This window comes from Oreochromis niloticus, linkage group LG3, assembly GCF_001858045.2.
Source record: "Oreochromis niloticus isolate F11D_XX linkage group LG3, O_niloticus_UMD_NMBU, whole genome shotgun sequence".
Taxonomy (NCBI): domain Eukaryota; kingdom Metazoa; phylum Chordata; class Actinopteri; order Cichliformes; family Cichlidae; genus Oreochromis; species Oreochromis niloticus.
In genome coordinates, this window is record NC_031967.2 from 82067380 (window position 1) to 82086684 (window position 19305).

At 42.0% G+C, this 19305-nt stretch overlaps 1 protein-coding gene across 3 annotated transcripts in view; it reads right to left on the reverse strand.

Moving 5' to 3' along the window:
• The window catches only part of LOC100692238 (H-2 class II histocompatibility antigen, E-S beta chain), a 488804-nt gene that overhangs the window by 157048 nt on the left and 312451 nt on the right, over positions 1 to 19305 (reverse strand). The window contains exon 8 of one of the 3 annotated variants that reach the window (XM_019357254.2): positions 17916 to 18424. The exons of the other annotated variants lie outside the window; for them this stretch is intronic. Coding sequence (XP_019212799.2) covers positions 18403 to 18424 — 22 coding nt within the window. The 3' untranslated portion in view covers positions 17916 to 18402. Of the gene's footprint in view, positions 1 to 17915; positions 18425 to 19305 lie in introns of those variants that run through there. 3 annotated transcript variants of the gene reach the window in all.

Here is a 19305-nt window from a genome sequence, read left to right on the forward strand (position 1 = left end):
CCTTTCAAGGAATACCAAGAGGAGTTAGCTCGCCGGTTGCAGAGAATGATTTCCGGCCTCCCTTGGTTATTCGGCTTGCTGCACCCACTCATTCAAGACTTCCTTGTTTCCACTGCACATGTCCACCCTGAGCAGCCGCTCCTGTGTGAAGAGTCGGAGGATTTTCAGCCGAGCCCGCCGGAGGATTCTCAGGCCGACTCGTCTCCTCCCTCTTCCAGGAGAAAGCGGCGTTCACGCCGCCATCGCTCCACAGCAGCTGAGCAGACAACTTTTGTGAGTGAAAATGACTGTTTGCCACATTCTGATTCAAAACCTTCTGCCATTTCATCCACGGTTAGTCATGCCGCTCCCATGAACACTTTAGTTTTTCAACCAGCTCCTCCGAACCTTCATGATTCCGATCCTGTATCTGAGACTCTTTGTGATGCTCCGCCAGTACCTCACTGTATTTTTTCTGTGCCTCAGATGGAAAATGTGACTAGCAACAGTGTGCCATCTGCTATATTAAAACTGGCTAGGAAGCTTGGACTCAGTACCTCAGAGCTAATGAATCAAGTTGAATTTTGTGTTCTACAGCCAGCCATGTTCAAACACACTCACCATGTTTTAGAGTCAGACCAAGTTCAACCTGCACCTCAAGTGACTGTTTTGGGTGTGGCTTCACCCCTGGACTTTGCTGCTCACCAGTCAGCTTATTCTGAAACTGCCTTTGCAAACCTACCTACTCCTGTGACCACTCCTGAGCTCCGCTCTCCACCACCTGTCCCGGCTCCCAGGGTGAGGCCAGCCAGGACACAGCCCACCTCCGCACCCGTACCTACTCCTCGGGTGGGAGTGGCTCGTGTCCGGCGGGTGCCTGCACCCATTCCTGTGTCCGCTGAAGGCTCAGGCGAGCCTATCCAGCCCCTGTCCTTGTGTTCTGTAGGCTCAGAGTTAGGTCATCAACCACTACCACAATCACTACAACCTCTCATTTTTTCCATAGTTCAGTCTGTTGCTCAGTTATTAGCTCAGTCATGTGTTCCGTCATCAGTTTTGTCTCCAGGTCAGGCGTCAGTTTTGTCTCCAGGTCAGGCGTCAGTTTTGTCACCCATACCCCTTTCATTAGCCCAATCATCTGCACAACCAACCGCTCTACAGTCTGCTCAGCACTCCGTGGCTCCCACGCCGCCGCCTGTTCCAGCTGGAGGGCCTGAGGAGCCCATCCAGCCTCATGCCACGTCAGCTGGAGGGCCCGAGGAGCCCGTCCAGCCTCATGCCACGTCAGCTGGAGGGCCCGAGGAGCCCGTCCAGCCTCATGCCACGTCAGCTGGAGGGCCCGAGGAGCCCGTCCAGCAACCTTCCTCGTCAGCTGGGGGTTCAGGAGAACCGCACCAGCCTCATGCCACGTCAGCTGGAGGGCCCGAGGAGCCCGTCCAGCCTCATGCCACGTCAGCTGGAGGGCCCGAGGAGCCCGTCCAGCCTCATGCCACGTCAGCTGGAGGGCCCGAGGAGCCCGTCCAGCAACCACCTGCAGCGTCATTGCCTGCAGCGCCCAAGCCGTCGCCTGGTCCAGCCTCTGCTTCTGCTTCTGCCTCGCCTGGTCCAGCCTCTGCTTCTGCCAAGCCACTGCCTCGTCCACGTCCGGCTCAGCCTGCTAAACGTCGTCCACGCCTGGTTTGGCGTCAGCGGCCACCTTCCAGGCCGCTGACTGGACGTCGTCGCCGTCATGGGCGACCTCCAGAACTGCTTTGTCTACATCGTCGCCACTGCCGTCCGCACGGCCGTCCGCACGGCCGGCCTCCTGACCTGCTTCGCCGCCACCGCTGGCTCCGCGGTCGGCCTCCAGAACTGTTCAGTCATGAACTACTGAGCCGTTGGCCTCCTGGTCGGCCTCCTGACCTGAGTTTTTGGACTGTCCCCTGTGCCTTTGTTGGACATTTTGTTTTCGACCTAGTTTTGGCCCTCCGACCTGGACCCCGCCACCCTCCCTGGGTGGGTTGTTTTTGGTTTTGTTTTCCCGGCTTGGGGCGTCTGGAATCCGCCCTTGAAGGGGGGCTCTGTCACGGTCCTGGGTCTTATGACCCAGTGTTTTGAGTTTAGTTTAGTTGGATGTTTATGTGATTAAGCTCATGAGTTTTTCTAGTTCTTTGTTATTAGATTCCCCTTGTGTCTTCCAATCCCTGTTAAGTCTCCCCTGCTCTTCATGTGTTTCATGTCTGTGTCTTACGTTGTCAAGTTCTGGTTGTCATGTCTGCTTCTCATTAGGTTTCCTATTTTAGTTTGAAGAGATCTTGTGTTTGTATATTATGGTTTATGTTTTGAGTCCTTTGTTGTACTGTCTTTGTTATTCCCTAGGTTTCAATTATGGTTATCAAAAGTTTAGTTCTTAAGTTCTGTCATATGGCTTCCCTGTGTGTTCCATGTTGCCTACTGTGCCTTTCTGTACCATGTTTCAGGTTCTTATGTTCTGTCTCCCCAGTTGCTGTTAAGTTACATGTCTAGAGTTCAGTGTGTTTCCTGTTTTACTTTGAAGGTCCGTGTCTCATGTGAGTGATTCTAATTTTGCTTCCCTTGTCTCGTCCAGCCTGATTGCTCCCAGCTGTGCTCTCCTTCTGTGTCTCATTCCCTCGTTATCCCTCTGTGTATTTAAGCCCCGTGTTTTCTCTTTGTCAGTGTCGTAGTCTCCCTCATGGCTGTGTTTCCCTGTGTGTTAGTTATCCAGGTCCCAGTTTAGTTTAGTTATATTTTTTCATGCCATTCTGCAATAAAGCAGCTTTTTGAGTTTAATTCCTGTGTGGTGAGTTTTGCGTTTGGGTCCTTCTCCTGCCTGCACACAGCCGAATCATGACACTAGACTGTGTAGAAAGTGAGCCGGAGTTTTTATGTTCCAGGCAGATAAGACATATTGTTATCCTGAGAATAGAAACGAGAAAGAGCTATCAATCTTTCAATCCTTTTCCTGTCCGGGCTGGGTGAGGTTTCCCGTGTTGAGTCAAATGGGTTAGAAATGGGTTAGGGCCACATTACTATGTCAAATATACCATTCAACATTTTATGCTTTTACGGGTGTTTAAGAGGGAAAATCCTCCTACATTTTTTAACGCAGAGCCTTATTCTGGTTGGTAGTGAAGTATTTACGTTAACCTCTTAAAAATATTTTATCTTGTCCCTTATGTCTTACTTCTCTCTATCACCTTTTCTATCCCTTTGAAGAAATGAGGCTCCATAAATGTTAAAGAGGTAAGTAATATTTTTCAGTTGCAGTGAATAGAAGAAGCAATAACAATACAACATAAACCAGTGACACATTCCAGGGGCCTGATCCACCCTGGAGGGGCCGAAACACCTGTTGAATCCATGGTCGATGGACGATGTGTCCCAAATTTTATTTTGATAATCCTGATCAGATCTCTAATCCCTAAACCTAACCAAGGAAAAATGGCAGGTTGGGTAAAAGACTGAAAGTTGAGGCACACAATGATGTGTGCTGCTGGTAATGTTTCTGGGCTGCCCTTCCTCAAAACAGCCATCCCTCAAGATTTTCTCCCTTTAATCCAATGCATTATCAGGGGTTGTAACATCTAGTCCTTTTACTGAATGTTTTTCTTTAACTTTAATACTATAATTCAAGTATGTGGGATAGAAAGTGGGACCAAGGAGGAATTATGTGAAATACATGTAAAGCCATCATAGTGTCCTCTTACCACCCAGAAGGACAGGTTGGCAGAGAGGAACTTCTTCTCCTGCTCAAAATGCGGACTGACAGCACTCATTGTGTTTCCAACACAGTTACTTACAAGAACTGCTTCGCTAAATGTTTCAAACTATAAAAAGGGATCTGTTTGTATACATTCTGGCAACATTTCGTAAGGAAATGTAGGTATGTGTGGTTTTTCGGAGATACTCATAGTACAGTCAGTGTTAGTCATTAATTTCTGACCATAGCTCATAGTGCATACATCATAGAGGCCACTAGTGCTGTTTTTACAGTTTCAATTAATTGTTTTTCACTATTAATTTTTTTTTTCAGTTTCACTACAAGATTTTTTAGTACATTTATTTCAGGTACAATATTTTTTTCGGTTTCAATATTTTTTCATTTCAAGGGGGCATCGTTCTGATCCCATACCTCCAGAGCCTTTGGGTGTTTGGGGGTGACAGCAGACTGGAAATCACAACTGTATCCAAAATGTACCTTTAAAGTATGCATGCATGGTACTGAATTTAAATCAATCACACAGTCTGTCACGGTAGAAGTAGCTGACCATATGGAGAGTGAGTGGAGGACTCAGGCGCAGACACAGGTGAAGACATGAAACTTTGAATGAAATGCGAGCCTTTATTTTGGCTGAAGACATGGGGTTCAAACAAGGCAGAATCACAGTGATGAGAACTAAACTTTAACTAAACTGGGGAACTAATACTATGATAAATTATGAAGACACGGAAAGCTATGGCTAAGAATACAAAAGACTGGGCGTGAAAACATAGAGGGTGGAAACACAGACGACGCGACACAGACTGCATGAAACACAGTGGCTGTATCCCAATTCAGGGTCTGCAGCCTTAAAGGCCGCATTTTAAGGCCGATTACGTCACAGCGACGCGACGAAGGCTGTCCCAATTCAAAGGCTGCTCGAAATGCGGTCTTCAAATGCGTCCTTCATTTCCCTGAATTTTAAGGATGTGGCGGTGTAGACTTCATGGCCCAACATATCCCAGACTTCATAGCGCGGCGGTGGGTGTGGACAATTTTGCTGAAAAAAACGTTGGAAGCAGAGCGGCCAAAGAGTAAACTCTTAAAAGTAAGTACTGAATATTATGTAACTTATTTATGTGCAAATGTTTAATAATGAAGAACATTAAAATATTACTGTTGGCCACATGTCGGCAAAGTTATGTGACAGTAGTGATGACGATCGTGGCTCAAGAGTTGGCAGTTCGTCTTGTATTTGGAAGGTTGCCGGTTCGAGCCCCGGCTCGGACAGTCTCGGTCATTGTGTCCCTGGGCAAGACTCTTCACCTACCACCTACTTGTGATGGCCAGAGGGGGTCGATGGTGCGATATGGCAGCCTCGTTTCTGTCAGTCTGTCCCAGGGCAGCTGTGGCTACAACTGTAGCTGCCTCCACCAGTGTGTGAATGAATAGTGGAATTGTAAAGTGCTTTGAGGGTCTCGAAAAGTGTTATATAAATGCAATCCATTATTATAAATGTTTGTACTAACTTGGTTTTAAAGCCTTTACTTTAAAATAAATGCCGTTCAATAATTGACCTTAATCTTACAGAGAATGTGATGATTTTATGGATAATTAAAGTCAGTCATATATCCACAAACACAACAAGCTGAAAGTCAGTGATGCTGCTCGGTTTGCAGTCCTGAATATGACGGCACAAGCAGGATTCACTGCACTGTTAATGTTAGCTATGTTATATTGCTGCCTCTGTTCGGTGGTGTCGAGCCAAACGGACTTTAACGTGTGTTTGAACGAGCTGACGGTTCACTCGTTAAGCTGAAAGAAAGATGCTTTAATCACAGGAGTCACACATGTGTCCACTGTACCATCTGGGAACTCCTCTTGTTTAGCACTCATAATAACACAAACACTAAATCTATGGCATTATTTTTGTGCCACTATTCTGAGCGAAAAACAAAAACCATTTGCAGGTGCAAGTGTTGCATTTTGAGGAGAAATTTCTTTTGAGTGAAGAAAAGCTAAATTTGAGTGAACAAAATTCATTGCTGCGTGCAAAAATGTATTTCAGTGTTTGCTGTTATCCATACATACACACAATAGCAGCCCCTCTCACTCAGTTTTTGCATTTACGCTCGCTCGCAATGTGTTGCTCACGCTCTCAACATTTCTGCCCGTGCGTGCTCAGCTCTTTCCGTTCACCATTATATTTGCGCCACAAAACCAGCCAATCACAGACTTGGATTCAAAAAAATTTGATTGGTTGTTTTGGTCTCCAATCAGCTCGAAATGACGGAATGCAATATCCCAGAATCCATTTTGTCCAAAACTCAAACGAGGCAGTGGCGGAGGAGCACAGAGTGGCGGAGTATATAATATAATAAATATTAAACACACAAACCCACACATGTGCAATAAGACTGCTATATGTGCAATTCTTGTGCAATTCTTCTTCTGACGAACTTGTGTTTTTGTATTTTCCTACTCAGTTGTATATAGTATTTGTATTTCTATTTTATTCTATTGTATATAGTATTTTATTTTATTTTATTGCATTCCAGTGTTTTCTAATTTCTGCTACATAACTTTGCACTTTTGCTGTAACAAAACAAATTTCCCACCTGTGGGACTAATAAAGGTCATCTTATCTTATTACTCTTTCTGGGTCACAAAATAAACTTTTAAGATATTTTCATGCGAGAATGGTGCTGTGGAAACCTCAAATATCTGCTCGATTTATCAAGACATCACATATTTGCATAAGTGCTTTAATGTTTTTGGACATCACTTTTCAACCTCACACTGGATACGAATGAAATTCCCTCAGTATGGAAATCAGCTTTTGTTGTCCCTCTATTAAAAGGGGGCGACCCAGCAGTGTTAACTAATTACAGACCAATATCTAATCTATCTGTGCTGGCCAAAGTTCTTGAAGCTCTTTTGTTTGAGCAGTTAAAGGAGTTTTTAGAGACCAATGCCATTTTATCTGAATATCAATCAGGCTTTAGGAAGAATCACAGTACTATCACAGCTGCTGGTGGTAAATGACATTACTATTGCACTTGATAAAAAAGGAAACACTGTGCATCCCTTTTTATTGATTTGTCAAACACATTCTACACTGTTGATCATTGTATTTTAAAAAGTAGACTCCACCAGCCATGACTCTCTGAGAGAGCAGTGGCATGGTTCTCAAACTACCTCAGTAGCAGGTCTCCGTGCATACAATCTGACGGTTTATGTTCTAACTTTGTTACAGTGCATAACCATAGGGTTCTGTATTAGGTCCACTTCTATTTATCATTTAAATAAACAATCTTGGTCTAAATGTGCCAGATGCAAACTTGCACGTCTATGCTGATGATGCAGTTATTTACAGCTGTGCTTCAACTCTTTTCCAAACCATTGACTCCTTGAAGAAAGCCTTTATTGCTGTCCAGCACTCATTACTTCAGATTAAACTTGTTTTCAACACAGACAAAACGAAGCTCACGTTGTTTTTTAAATCAAGGAATTTGGCCCAAACAATCCCATCAGTAACCACTCTAGAAAGTAATAAAATAGAGTTGGTTCACACACATAAATATCTGGTAATCTTAACTGATGACTCGCTCACCTTCAAACCACATGTAGAGAATCTTGTGAAAAACCTGAAGTTAAAACTGAGATTTTATTTTCAAAATTAGTTGTGTTTCTCTTTTAATACAAAGAAGCGGCTTGTTGCTGCAACATTCTTGCCTGTGCTGGATTATGGTGATATTCTATATATGAATGCTTCTGCTCAATGTCTTCGAATGGTTGATACTGTGTATCATGCCTCTCTGAGGTTCATCACTAACCGTAAATTTCAGACTCACCACTGTGAGTTATACTCTCAGGTAGGATGGCCTGCTTTAGAAAGTCGAAGAAACTCCCATTTATACAGTTTTATATATAAGGCGATATTTGGGTTGCTGCCTTCTTATATATGTTCCCTGCTCGTAATGAAACATGCAGGTCGGTATTCTCTTCGTCCGCATGGTTACTTGTTGCTTTCTGTTCCATTTGCCCGAACTGAACTTGGTAAAAGAGCTCTTTGTCCATTTATCACCCTTGGCTTGGAACAAACTGCAGAACGAATGGAAAATGACTGAATTCATTTCATTAAGTGCTTTTAAATCTAAACTATGAATCCTTGATGATGGCCAACCGTGGGGAAGTGAGGAAGGAGGACCCAGGCGCGGAGCTCTGTGTATAAGCAGTGCGTTTATTCACAGTGAATGGAAAAACATGACAATAAATCCCTGTGATCTCCCGACTCCCGTGACATGACCTCTTCCCAGTGCTAGTGTTCCTGTCTCCGCTTCTCCGTGATGAGCACCACGTTCAAAACTTTTTGATTGTCATTTTAACTGATTTTTTATTTTTATTTGAACTTTTTACTGAATTTTACTGAAATATATATTGAATTTTATTTTATTGTATTTTTATTTTTTCATTTATTTTTGCATATGTTTTGTTGCTGCCTGTGTTTAATTGAATAATTTCTGTAACTGTGAGACACTTGCTGCCTATCTTGGCCAGGTCTCCCTTGAAAAAGAGGTTTCTCTAATCTTCCTGGTTAAATAAAGGTTAATAAAATAATAAATAAAATAAATATATTGACTTTGAAAAGTCATGGATTTATAATTGACTGTGAACTTTAAGCTATTATCAGTTAGACTGTTTCTATTAAATCCAGTCTGTCCACCACTGAAAAGTCTGTGATCTATGGTTGACTGGGAAATTATAGTGAAATGAGGTTAACCCAGAAATTTTGCTAAAAAGCCATTTGTTTACAGTTGGAAAAATAGGATTTATCTTTGAGTGGAGAAAAGGAGAAAACCACTGCTCAGCAAAAACAACACAAAAGCTCATCTCACATCTGCCAAGAACATCAGGATGATTCTTGCGGGAAACTCTTCTTTCAATTGAAGAGAGTAAAGTTGAAATTTACGGAAGGCTTGAGATCCGTTACATGAGACATCAAACTGCTCTCTGAAATCCTGAAGGAGGATGTCCAAACATCAGTTTATGTCCTGAAACTACAGAGCTCTCAGGTTATGCAGAGAGACCAGCAAGTCCAACTCTGAGTGGCTCAAACAAACAAAATCAAGGTTTTGGAGTGTCTGAGTCAAAGTCTAAATCAGACTGAATCAGATCAAGTTTATTTGGGATGAACTTGAAAAACCTCCAATGTAGCTGAATTCAGCAATTCTGCAAAATAGACCACCAACAACTCTTCCACTGTAATGTGAAATACTCCTTTCCACTTTTTGCATATCTGCATTGTGGAAATGTCACAGAGCTACATGTTAGTTTGATGTTAACTAATTTTATCATTAGGTGGTGCTGTTTTTGTTACTTTGAAAGCTGTAACAGTGATAGACTTGGTTAAATGAAGGTGTATAACTCATGTAGATTATTGCGTTTACACAGTGGTTTATTTGACTTAATGAACAAACATGATCAGATTATAGAGCTCATATGAAATCATGACACAAACATGGTTTTACCTGCTTTTAGTGACAGGCTTTGTAATTCAAGCTGAGGATACAATGATGTGATACAAAGATTTACAGCACATGAAGCAGAAACATTCAAACCATCAACATATCTGAACTAAATCAAAACAAATATCCAACACCAATCCAGCAACAATGAAGGAAGAAACCAAGATGTTCCTGACTCTGGTAAAGGAGAGGAAATGAAACACAGACTGCTCTCTGCACATATCGAACCTGCAGGTAATAATCTGTTGGTCATTTTTCTCCCATTTCAGACTGTAAACACTGAGCAGAAACACAGAGTTCACCCCAGAAAATCTACATGTCCAGCTAAGAAGTGACTTTAGGTTTAAACCTCAGTGTTTTATACAAATAAAATTAAATGTCTCATTTTTCCTCTGACTGACCCACTTGTGCTGCCCTCCTGTGGTCATGGCTACATATGTGCTACAGTCTTCAGTCTTTCCCCCTGAAGCCCACCTCTCATAGCACACTCTGTTGTCATTGATCAAGAACCACAAATCTAGAGTGCAGGAGTAGCGCAGTCCCAGCCACACGAAAGGAGTCGAGGCGTTTTTGGCTCTTTCCTGGACCCATCGCTGCTGATGAGTGTTGCTGATTGAAACCAGGTCATGGTGTTTCTGTCTGCAGTAATTCAAGGCTTCCTCCCAGGTTTTGTTTTCCCTGATCAGAATCAGTTTATCTGCCATAAAAATCAGAGAAAACATTAAATCAGTTAAATCTGAACTTCAAGTCTCTGAAATGTTTTATTTTGTTCTTCCAGTGAAACTGGACCAAACATCCAGTGATTCTTCAGATGAATCAGTCGCTCTACAGAGAAATCTCTGTTCCAACCATCAGCTAAACATCTTCACCTCTGACAGAAGTTCAACATACATGCAGAAATAAGTGTCTGAAGAAACATACTGACCTAAATCCTCTCAGTGATTCCAGCGGCTCATCTATTGGACAAACAGCTGATATTTTTCATTATCCATTGATAATTCTGTTGTCACACCCTCCCCTCAGGTTAAGAGTCATGGTCTCATCCTCGATAGCACTCTGTCCTTCACAGCACATATGAATAATATTAGTCGGTCTTCCTACTTTCACCTCCATAATATTAACCGTCTTCGTCCCTCACTCACACCACACAGTACCGCCATACTTGTCAATGCTCTTGTCACAACTCGTCTGGATTACTGTAATTCTCTTCTCTATGGTTTACCTCATAAATCCCTCCATAAATTGCTATTAGTTCAAAATACAGCTGCTCGTATTATTTCCAGAACTAGATCCACTGAACATATAACACCTGTTCTTAAACAGCTCCATTGGCTTGCAGTTCACCTCCGTGTCAATTTCAAGATCCTGCTTCTCACTTTCAAAGCTCTTCATAACCTCGCTCCTCCATATCTATCCGATCTTCTCCATATATACTCACCCCCTCGTACACTCCGCTCTTCTTCAGCTTCCCTTCTGCTTGCCTGACTACCATGGGACTCAGAGCCTTTAGTTGTTCTGCCCCGAGACTTTGGATGCACTTCCACTTGCTCTACAGACCACACACTGTCTCACCACTTTTAAATCACGTCTCAAAACTCATCTATTTAGAATTGCCTCCACCTGATCCGTCTTAGGCCAGTTTTACCTTGCTCAGTTTTTATATTTGCTTTTATACTTTTATCACTGTTTATGTCTAAATTTTATCTACCATGTTTGCTATTGTGACTACAAGAAAATAATTATTACAATATAATGTGTTAAATTTGCTTAGTTAAGAGAGTCCAGCAGTAGATCAGAGGAATAGTGAAGGATTTGTCTGTGTGTCAGTTTGGTTTAGCTGTAGGCCTGAGACTGTGTGTAATTGTTTAGAGAGAAAGGAATTTTTGGACACTGGGGGTCTGCTGTCATAAAAGGAGACAGGAAGCTACAGCTGGGGGTTGCTGATGCTGATGCTTTTACCTGAAAGCCAGTGGCCCGGTGGATGCAGAGTGGGGGTCTCAGTGTTTCTAATATGTTAACTCTGTTTTGTGTGTTGGTGTAGCTTGGGAGAGAGGAGATTACTTTTATGACCGGCAGGAAGTCACAGATACAGAGACACACACAGTGCTTTGACTGTTACACTCACACACCCACATGCACACTCACTCATATGCACTCACACATACACACAGATACGCACACACACAGGCACTCACGTGCTCGTGCATACTCACACAGACACAGAGTTTGCAGCACACTATGTGGGTTTTATGATGGAGTCGCTGCTACAAAACTGTGTTTCACAGACAAAGGAGTGAAGATCTGCAGAGGGACACCTGCCTTGCGCATCTCCCCTTCTAGAAGATGCATGCATAACTGAAGATGAATAAAGATGAATAAAGGTTTTTGTGAAAATGACTACTGAGTCCGGTGCCGTCTCTGGATGCCCGAGGAATGAAAAAGAACCGGGGTGAAACTGATTTTGCAACACTATATATATATTTTTCTTATGTTTTTTATGGTATTGTTCACGTGTTACTGTAAGGGTCTGAAAGGCACCTATAAATAAAATGTATTATTTTTATTATTATAAATCTGTGTAAACTCACCATCATAGCAGAAGAAAGGCTTTCTTTGGTCACATCCAGCAGAGCTCCATCTTCCTGATCTCTCTAACAGAGTCGTAGCACATTTCTTCTTGTTTACTCCATCATTAAATGAGTCCATGTCCCAGTATCTGAAAGAGAAGTTACTCCCATCTGACCACCTCCAGCTGTCTCTGAACAGGCCGATCCACAAGTTCACCTTAGAGTCTTTAGAGTTCTGCAGCTTCTTAAACTCTTCACTGTATATCTGATCGAGTCCACTGGCCAGGTCGGTGTGATGCTGTCTGCAGTAGCTCTGAGCCTGAGTCCAGGTCACAGACGTCTTAATCAAATGAAAGGTTTTGTTGTTTTTCATCATTTCTGTCATATTAACAGAGAAACACAAAAACATCTTTATCAACTAATTTGTCTCATTCTTCAAACTGTCTCTTTCAGGAACATATGATATAACACTAGATTATATTATTAACTAGATTATAATATTATTAAATATCGTTTCATCATATTACTATCCACATATTCTCACCGTCATAGCAGATGAACTGAAATTTGGATGTACATGGACGATCTACCCACTTGTCTCTTGTCATCACACGGTTCTCAGGGTGTATATAATCATTTGGTTCTCCAGCTCCCCAACAGGTCTTATTTTCAGTGTATTCCTCCCCCGGCAGAGACCAGTGCCACCTCCTGTTGGCTCCTCCTGGCTCGCTGTACAGTCCAATCCAGGCTTCTGTTTGACTCTGTGCAGAGTCTTGAAGTCTTCTCATGTCTGTCAGGTCAAACACTTTGGCCAGGTCTGTGTAGTTCTCTCTGCAGTATGCCCGTGCTGCATCCCAGCTCATCTCTTCTTTAATAAAGTGGTACTCATACAGCTGACATGTGATGAAGACACACTGACCTAAAACAGAAGAAACACTGTTGAATATCTGCTGATACAAGCAGGAAACTCATGTTCCCATCAAACTGTCCAGTTTACAGGTGAATCCTTGATTTTCTCAGTCAGAGTTCATTTGTTTAATGAGTCCTGATCAAACTGAAGGATTTTAGGTGGAAACAATCAGGAGCCCTGGTAAAATGATCACTCACCCATCAGAAGAAGCAGAAACAGACTCCACTGCATCGTCGCTCTGTCACATGAAAATGACTTTTTGGAGGAAACAATGAATCCAGCAGCTCTTCAGTGTTTGATGGACACACAGCACTTTATATTAAACACAGATATCTAGTTTATCACACACTGCTGTAAGAAATATATGATTATTCTTAATAAATGATCATCTGTTTAAAATTGTCCATGAAGACAAAAGCAACAGTTCAAATGTGGTCCACACAGCACCTCTGTACACAGACATGAAATGAGCCTGCAGGTTTGAAACTGGTTCTTCTCTGGTGTTCATGCAGACAGCTCTGCAGTAAATAACCGTCTGTACTAACACACACTCTGTACTCAGTATTTGACTATGAACATACAGAGTTTTTCCCACTGACTCAAAGATACAGTGTCGATATCAGTTACAAAGGGACTCATTTACATTTTGCTATGGAAAGAAGAAACACTGGACTGTCCAACAAGCAGAAAGAGGAAGTTTCTAATATCCAAATATGACAGCAGAGGTGCACATGGACAGGTCACCACTCTGTGACAGAAACATGAATATGAGTTTGTTGATTTTTGAGGATATAATCATACTGCTGCCTGATAACTATCGCTGGATCGTTCTCACGCTGACATGATCTTATAAACCTGTCAAAGACTTTTTGCATGTACTGACGCAGCAGTCACACGTCTTCAAGCTCGCCCTCCAAATTCACATATTACCAGGTTGTCATCAAAAAAATGAAATTGGGTGGGTGTTACATGCATAAGATCCAAACTTGTAATTTGAACTAAATAATTCCACGTTTCTATGGTGAACGTAATGAAACCATGTAGCGTCTGCATGAAATTCAGCAACTTAATTTGTTCTTGTTGAGATGACATGTACTGGCTTAATTTACTTAATGCCATGGTGGTTCGTGCTGTTGCCTCAGAGCAAGAAGATCCTGGGTTCAAATCCACAATGTGGCGAAGTTTGAAGTGGGTTCTCTCTGCGTATTCTGGTTTCCTCCACAGTTAAAAGTCATGCAGTTGTAAGGGTAACTGGCTATTCTAAATTATCCAAAGGTGTTAAAGTGCAAATGATTGTTTGTCTCTGTATGATAGACTGGCGACCTGTCCCTCTTGCCCTATCACTTCCGCAGCCCAGATGAAGATAAGAAGATGGGTGGATTGGAAGTTGCTGTAAATCTATTGAATTTTTTTTGTTGAACATTACTTAATATGAATACAACATGTACTACAGACATAAGTTACATTTCATTCATTCAACAAGATTATCATTGGTGTAACAAACAAATATTTTACTAGTTCATGTAACACGACTGACTTTTGATGTGCCAAAGTGTTTAAACAATATAAGATGGATTTAAATACATTTAATTAGACTAACGTGGTACAAACATGTTCATTGAACAAAAATCAAATTAATTGAATGTTAATGTTAATATTATGTTAAACCTACACACATATATCGTGTTGACACAACACAACCAAGATGGATTAATATAACATGATTTGTTTAGATGGAATATAAGTGGCAAGATAAAATTACGTTCATCCAATGAATTATTTTTTTGAGTTCATTGTTGATGTCTGTGAAGGTTCTCAGTCATCCAGGTCATCATAGTCTAAGGAGCTTGGAAAGAAAAGCGTCTGGACTTCTTTGAGTTGCTTGAAGACGTTTCACCTCTCATCCGAGAAGCTTCTTCAGTTCTAAGGGTCAAATGGTGGAGAGTCTGTCATGGTCCTGGTTCATGTGACCCAGTGTTTTGAGTTTTAGTCTATTTTGATGTTTATTGTTTGTTTCGATTCATTAAGTCTTCTAGCCCATTTGTCCTTATGTTGCCCTTGTATTAAGTCTCCCTTGCCCTTCATGTGTTTATGTCTGTGTGTCTTATGTTGCCAAGTCATGTTGTCGTTTCTGCCATCTTCCCCTGTACTCAGTCTCCCTGGTTCCATGTCTATACAGTTATGTTAAGTTCATGTCATGTCTTATCTCCATGTTTCCTGTTTTACTTTGAAAGTCTGTATTCAATGTCAGTGTATTTAGTTTCACTTCTCCTGTCCTGTCGTTAGGTTCATGTGTGTCAGCTGTGCTCCCATGTGTGGCCACTTCCCCTGATTATCCCTCATGTGTATTTAGTCTCTGTGTTTCATGCAGTCTGTGTCGCGTCGTCTGTGTTCCCACCCTCCATGTTGTATCAGTCAGCCTTTGTACTCATAGTTCTGGTTACCTGTATCTTCATAGTTTATCCTAGTATTACTTTCCCAGTTTAGTTATGGTTTAGTTTTGTCACTGCGCTTCTGCCTTGTTTTCACCAGCCACAATAAAGGCTCGCTTTTGTTTAAAGTTCACTCCGTATCCTCACTTGTGTTCGCACCTGGGTCCATCACGCACACCACCGCACGGTCTGTCACCTCAGATCGTGACAGAGTCCCAGAGACAAAGGACCCCCTGATGATCCTCTTTTAGGTAGAGGATCATCAGGGGTCCTTTGTCCCTCTTTGGGGGGAAACTCCCACTGGGTTTAAATCTGGGACTCTCCACCATTTGACCTTAGAACTGAAGAATCTTCTCGGATGAGAGGTGAAACGTCTTCAAGCAACTCAAAGAAGTCCAGACACTTTTCTTTCCAAGCTCCTTAGAGTTCATTGTTGAGTTTGTAGAGCTCAATAAATGTCTGACTGTCAGTGCTGATTATTTAAACCGTGTTTAAAACGTCACTCATTCGTTGTCAAAAAATATCACCTCTGGATATGCAGTTGTTTTTAATATGGCACCTTTTATATTTCACAAACTGCAGATGATGAAGTCCACTTTATTTTGCTCATAATTACTGAGCTACATCTTTAATATGTCAATAAACTATTTCAACAAGAATGGTATTGTAGATGTAAAGACACATCTTAATGGAAGCAAAGGCAAAGATTTGAAGTGAATTTGATGTGCCTGTTCATATGAAATACAACAAAGTGTGTGTGTATGAGTGTGTGCTCATAGATTGATTGATTGACTTTGAGTTAATAGTCATTGTGAAAGAATATAAATCTCTGTGTCACAATGATTTCTATAAAAACATGTTGTTTATGGGGACAATAAGACAAATCTTTCATGGTCCCTATGAATGATCACTGGTAATTGAAGAGGAAGAAGAGAAAGCTTGAACCCAGATTCTGTCCATTTTCATAAGAAGTGACCGCACAGACATCTGTTAATGAGAGAACATGTTTTTCATCATAAAGACTGTGATGTGAAGCATCAGCAGGACGTTAAAGTGTTCAACAGTCTGGACCCTGAGACATAATAAAAACAGACTTTCCAAAGTAAAAGCAGAGCCCTCTGTGTGCTCCTTTAACAGCTGCTAGTACAAAACACAGTGACAATGTGTGTATTATATACCCTCAGGACAAAAGCAGAAATCATAAAAAATAGAATCTACCAGAATGTCATCCTAAATAAATGGCATCCTGGGGGTTGTTACAAGGAAATACAAAAAAAAAATTTTTTTTATCTGAAAATCTTGCATTTAGTAAAACAAAGGAGTACAGGGGTCAACAATAATATGGAATATGGACGTTGCTGTTTTGAAAACACTCATGAAGAATCTGCTGTCCGCTATACGTAGAGCCAAAGCAACTGCACATCTATGAAAAGAAGTTCTTTGCATGAACTTTAAATACATCGATATCATAAAGTTTTTTGCAAAAAAACAAACTTCTCCCATGCACACAGTGGCAGGTTCTGTCTCAGAGCCCTGCAACCCGTCAAAATACAGATAGTTGAGATAAAATAATATACTGAGTCATAGTTATACCAGCTACACCAGGCTATAAATTTTAGGTTAGAAATTCGTAACACGCTCTCTTCATTCACCCCCCCTGTTCATAGACAAAATTGCAAGCCGGTAATTGTAAGAGGCACAGACATGTGTCTTATACCACGTTACTCTCTGCAGTAAGAAGCTTAAAATACTGATTCATTTAACTTGGCTAAAGGGATTGTTTGTAAAACCAGTCTTTGTTTTTTTTTACAACTGTGTTTTTATATTAAACAGAAGTCAAAGCAGCAGCAGGTAAACTAACTACTGTGATCGATCTGATGCATCACTGATCGGCTGTATTACACAGAACCTCCTACAACGACTGAGGTATGCCTTGATCTGACGTACCTGCTTCAAGGCAACCTTCTGCGCTTCAGAGTTTTAACAAACTGAATTCATTATCAAGATTCAAGATTCAAGATTCAAGGTCTTTATCATCAACACAGTATACAGCATATCAAAATGCTGCTTCCCAGGTCCAGTTTGCAGTGGGTTTATGGGAGTTTTTGTTGTTTTTGAGTCTTTTGGTGAGTATTGTGAGGTGTTTGTAAAAGTGTTTGTGTTTGTCAGTCGTTTTGTGGTAGAAGAAGCTCTTGCAGTGTAACGACTGTCTGGTCGTTACGGTTTTGATGCTGCGAAACCGTCTGCCAGATGGAAGGAGGGAGAACAGTGCATGTGAGGGGTGGAAAGTGTCCTTCACTATGCTGCTCACTGGTTAAATGATGTGTCTGTCGTAGAGTTGGGAGATGCACAGCTAAGATGCACACAGATGCAACTTCATCAGTCTGAGAAGAGAGACCATGTCCCGGTCACACAGCTTGTTAGGTTTATCTAAGCACAAACCTGATGCTGGAACAAAGAGACAATCTACTGCAGCAGCAAAGCAAGACGCAAGACCCCAGAGCTCTTTGTGTAGTCTCGTGCACCAGGGAGACGACCGAGACCACACCTGTTCCTACCTCTTGAACCCCCTCACTCTCTGTCAGCTCCCCAGTATCTGCCTTTTATTGAGGTTACAAGAATATGCACAGTCCTATTAACATATGACGTTTAAACAGGCATAGATGTGAACAAAGTGTACCTGTCTGTGTGTACATGTAGGTATGTGTGTGTGTGTGTGTGTGTGTGAACTCGCCCACACTGCAGAGCCAAATCAGCTCTCTGTCATTTCACAGGATTTAAAAGAAGAAACCGATCACATGACTGTGGAAACAGATTTATTGAGAAAAGAATGAGGAAGTAAAATCCAACAAACAGCTGACAGTGTGAGCCTCAGAGTCTTGGTTCATCTCTATGTGTGTGTGTGTTTGTTAACACTGGAGAATCCCACACACACAAACACCCACAGAGCTCCGCCCCCTCCAGCCTGACAGCCAAACAAAGCAATAAAAGACTCAGTTTCCCAGCACACACCTGGCTTTCCTCCAGCTCAGGTCCATCAGGAAGAAGCTCACCTGGTTGGGCCTGGTTGGCTCCTGCTGTCAGACAGGTGTAAAGACTAAGAATACTCTGCACACACACACACACACGATGAAATCTCTAAACACATTTGAGGCTCCAGCAGATCCACCACAGTCCACATTCAGTCTGACTCAAAGAGTCTGGATCAAACACAGAGCTTCCAGCAGCTGCTGCTTTACTTCAAGCTGACAGACAGAAGCAGAACCAGGTCCACAATCAGGATCAGCTACTGGGAACCAGCATCAGTCCTGGGGCACAGACAGAGGAAACATTGTTAGAACAGGTCTGACTGCTTTGAACCAGGAGCTGTACAAACCTGTACTGCTTTAACCAACGCTGGTGTGTACCAGCAGGAGCAGGTGTGGGGTTTATCTGCTGTGTTTGTAGCATCAGATTCAAATCATATATGGTGTGGGGGGCTGAGGGGCCCCGGCTCTCATCTTGTGTCATTAATTTGTAGATAAATAACCTGCTTTCCTGTATTTGTTTTTAGGCTTTCAAACAACAGTTTTTTTTCTCCACAGTAGGAATGATCTTTAACTTTTTGGCTGCACAGAATAAGAAACATTTTCTATTAAAAGTAAAGAAGAAACTGAAGAACATCAGCTGAGACAGGAGTTCTCCTCACAGACGACTCATACTGAGCTTAGCTAATGATGATACAGGGCATCGCTCTGTCTCTGCTCATACTAGTGAGTGTAGCTCATCCAGCAGCCCTGTTTCTGTCTCTTAGTGCTGCCTGCTCTCTTTCACAGTTATCACAGTTTATAAAAGTGTCAGTGCACTTTTATAAACTGTGAATGTGCCCAATGCTAATATGCAGAAGCAGTTGTATTAAAAACATAAACTGTTGCAATTAAAAGCCCAGAATGACTCATGCACATCACAATCCTGACACTGAGCCTGATGTAAACTGGTGTTTCCTGTCGTTCATACAGGAACTCACCATACAGCCACACGTGTGGTTACACACAGAGATGCAGCCCTCAGTGTTTCTGGCAGTTTCATCTTCTGGTTTAAAATAATCATCATTACGATAGAATCTAAGTTATATAAATAAAGCCACCCTGCAGCCTGAGTGTGTCTTTATAAACTATCTGCCTCCTCATCCTTTGTGCCTGCACTCAGA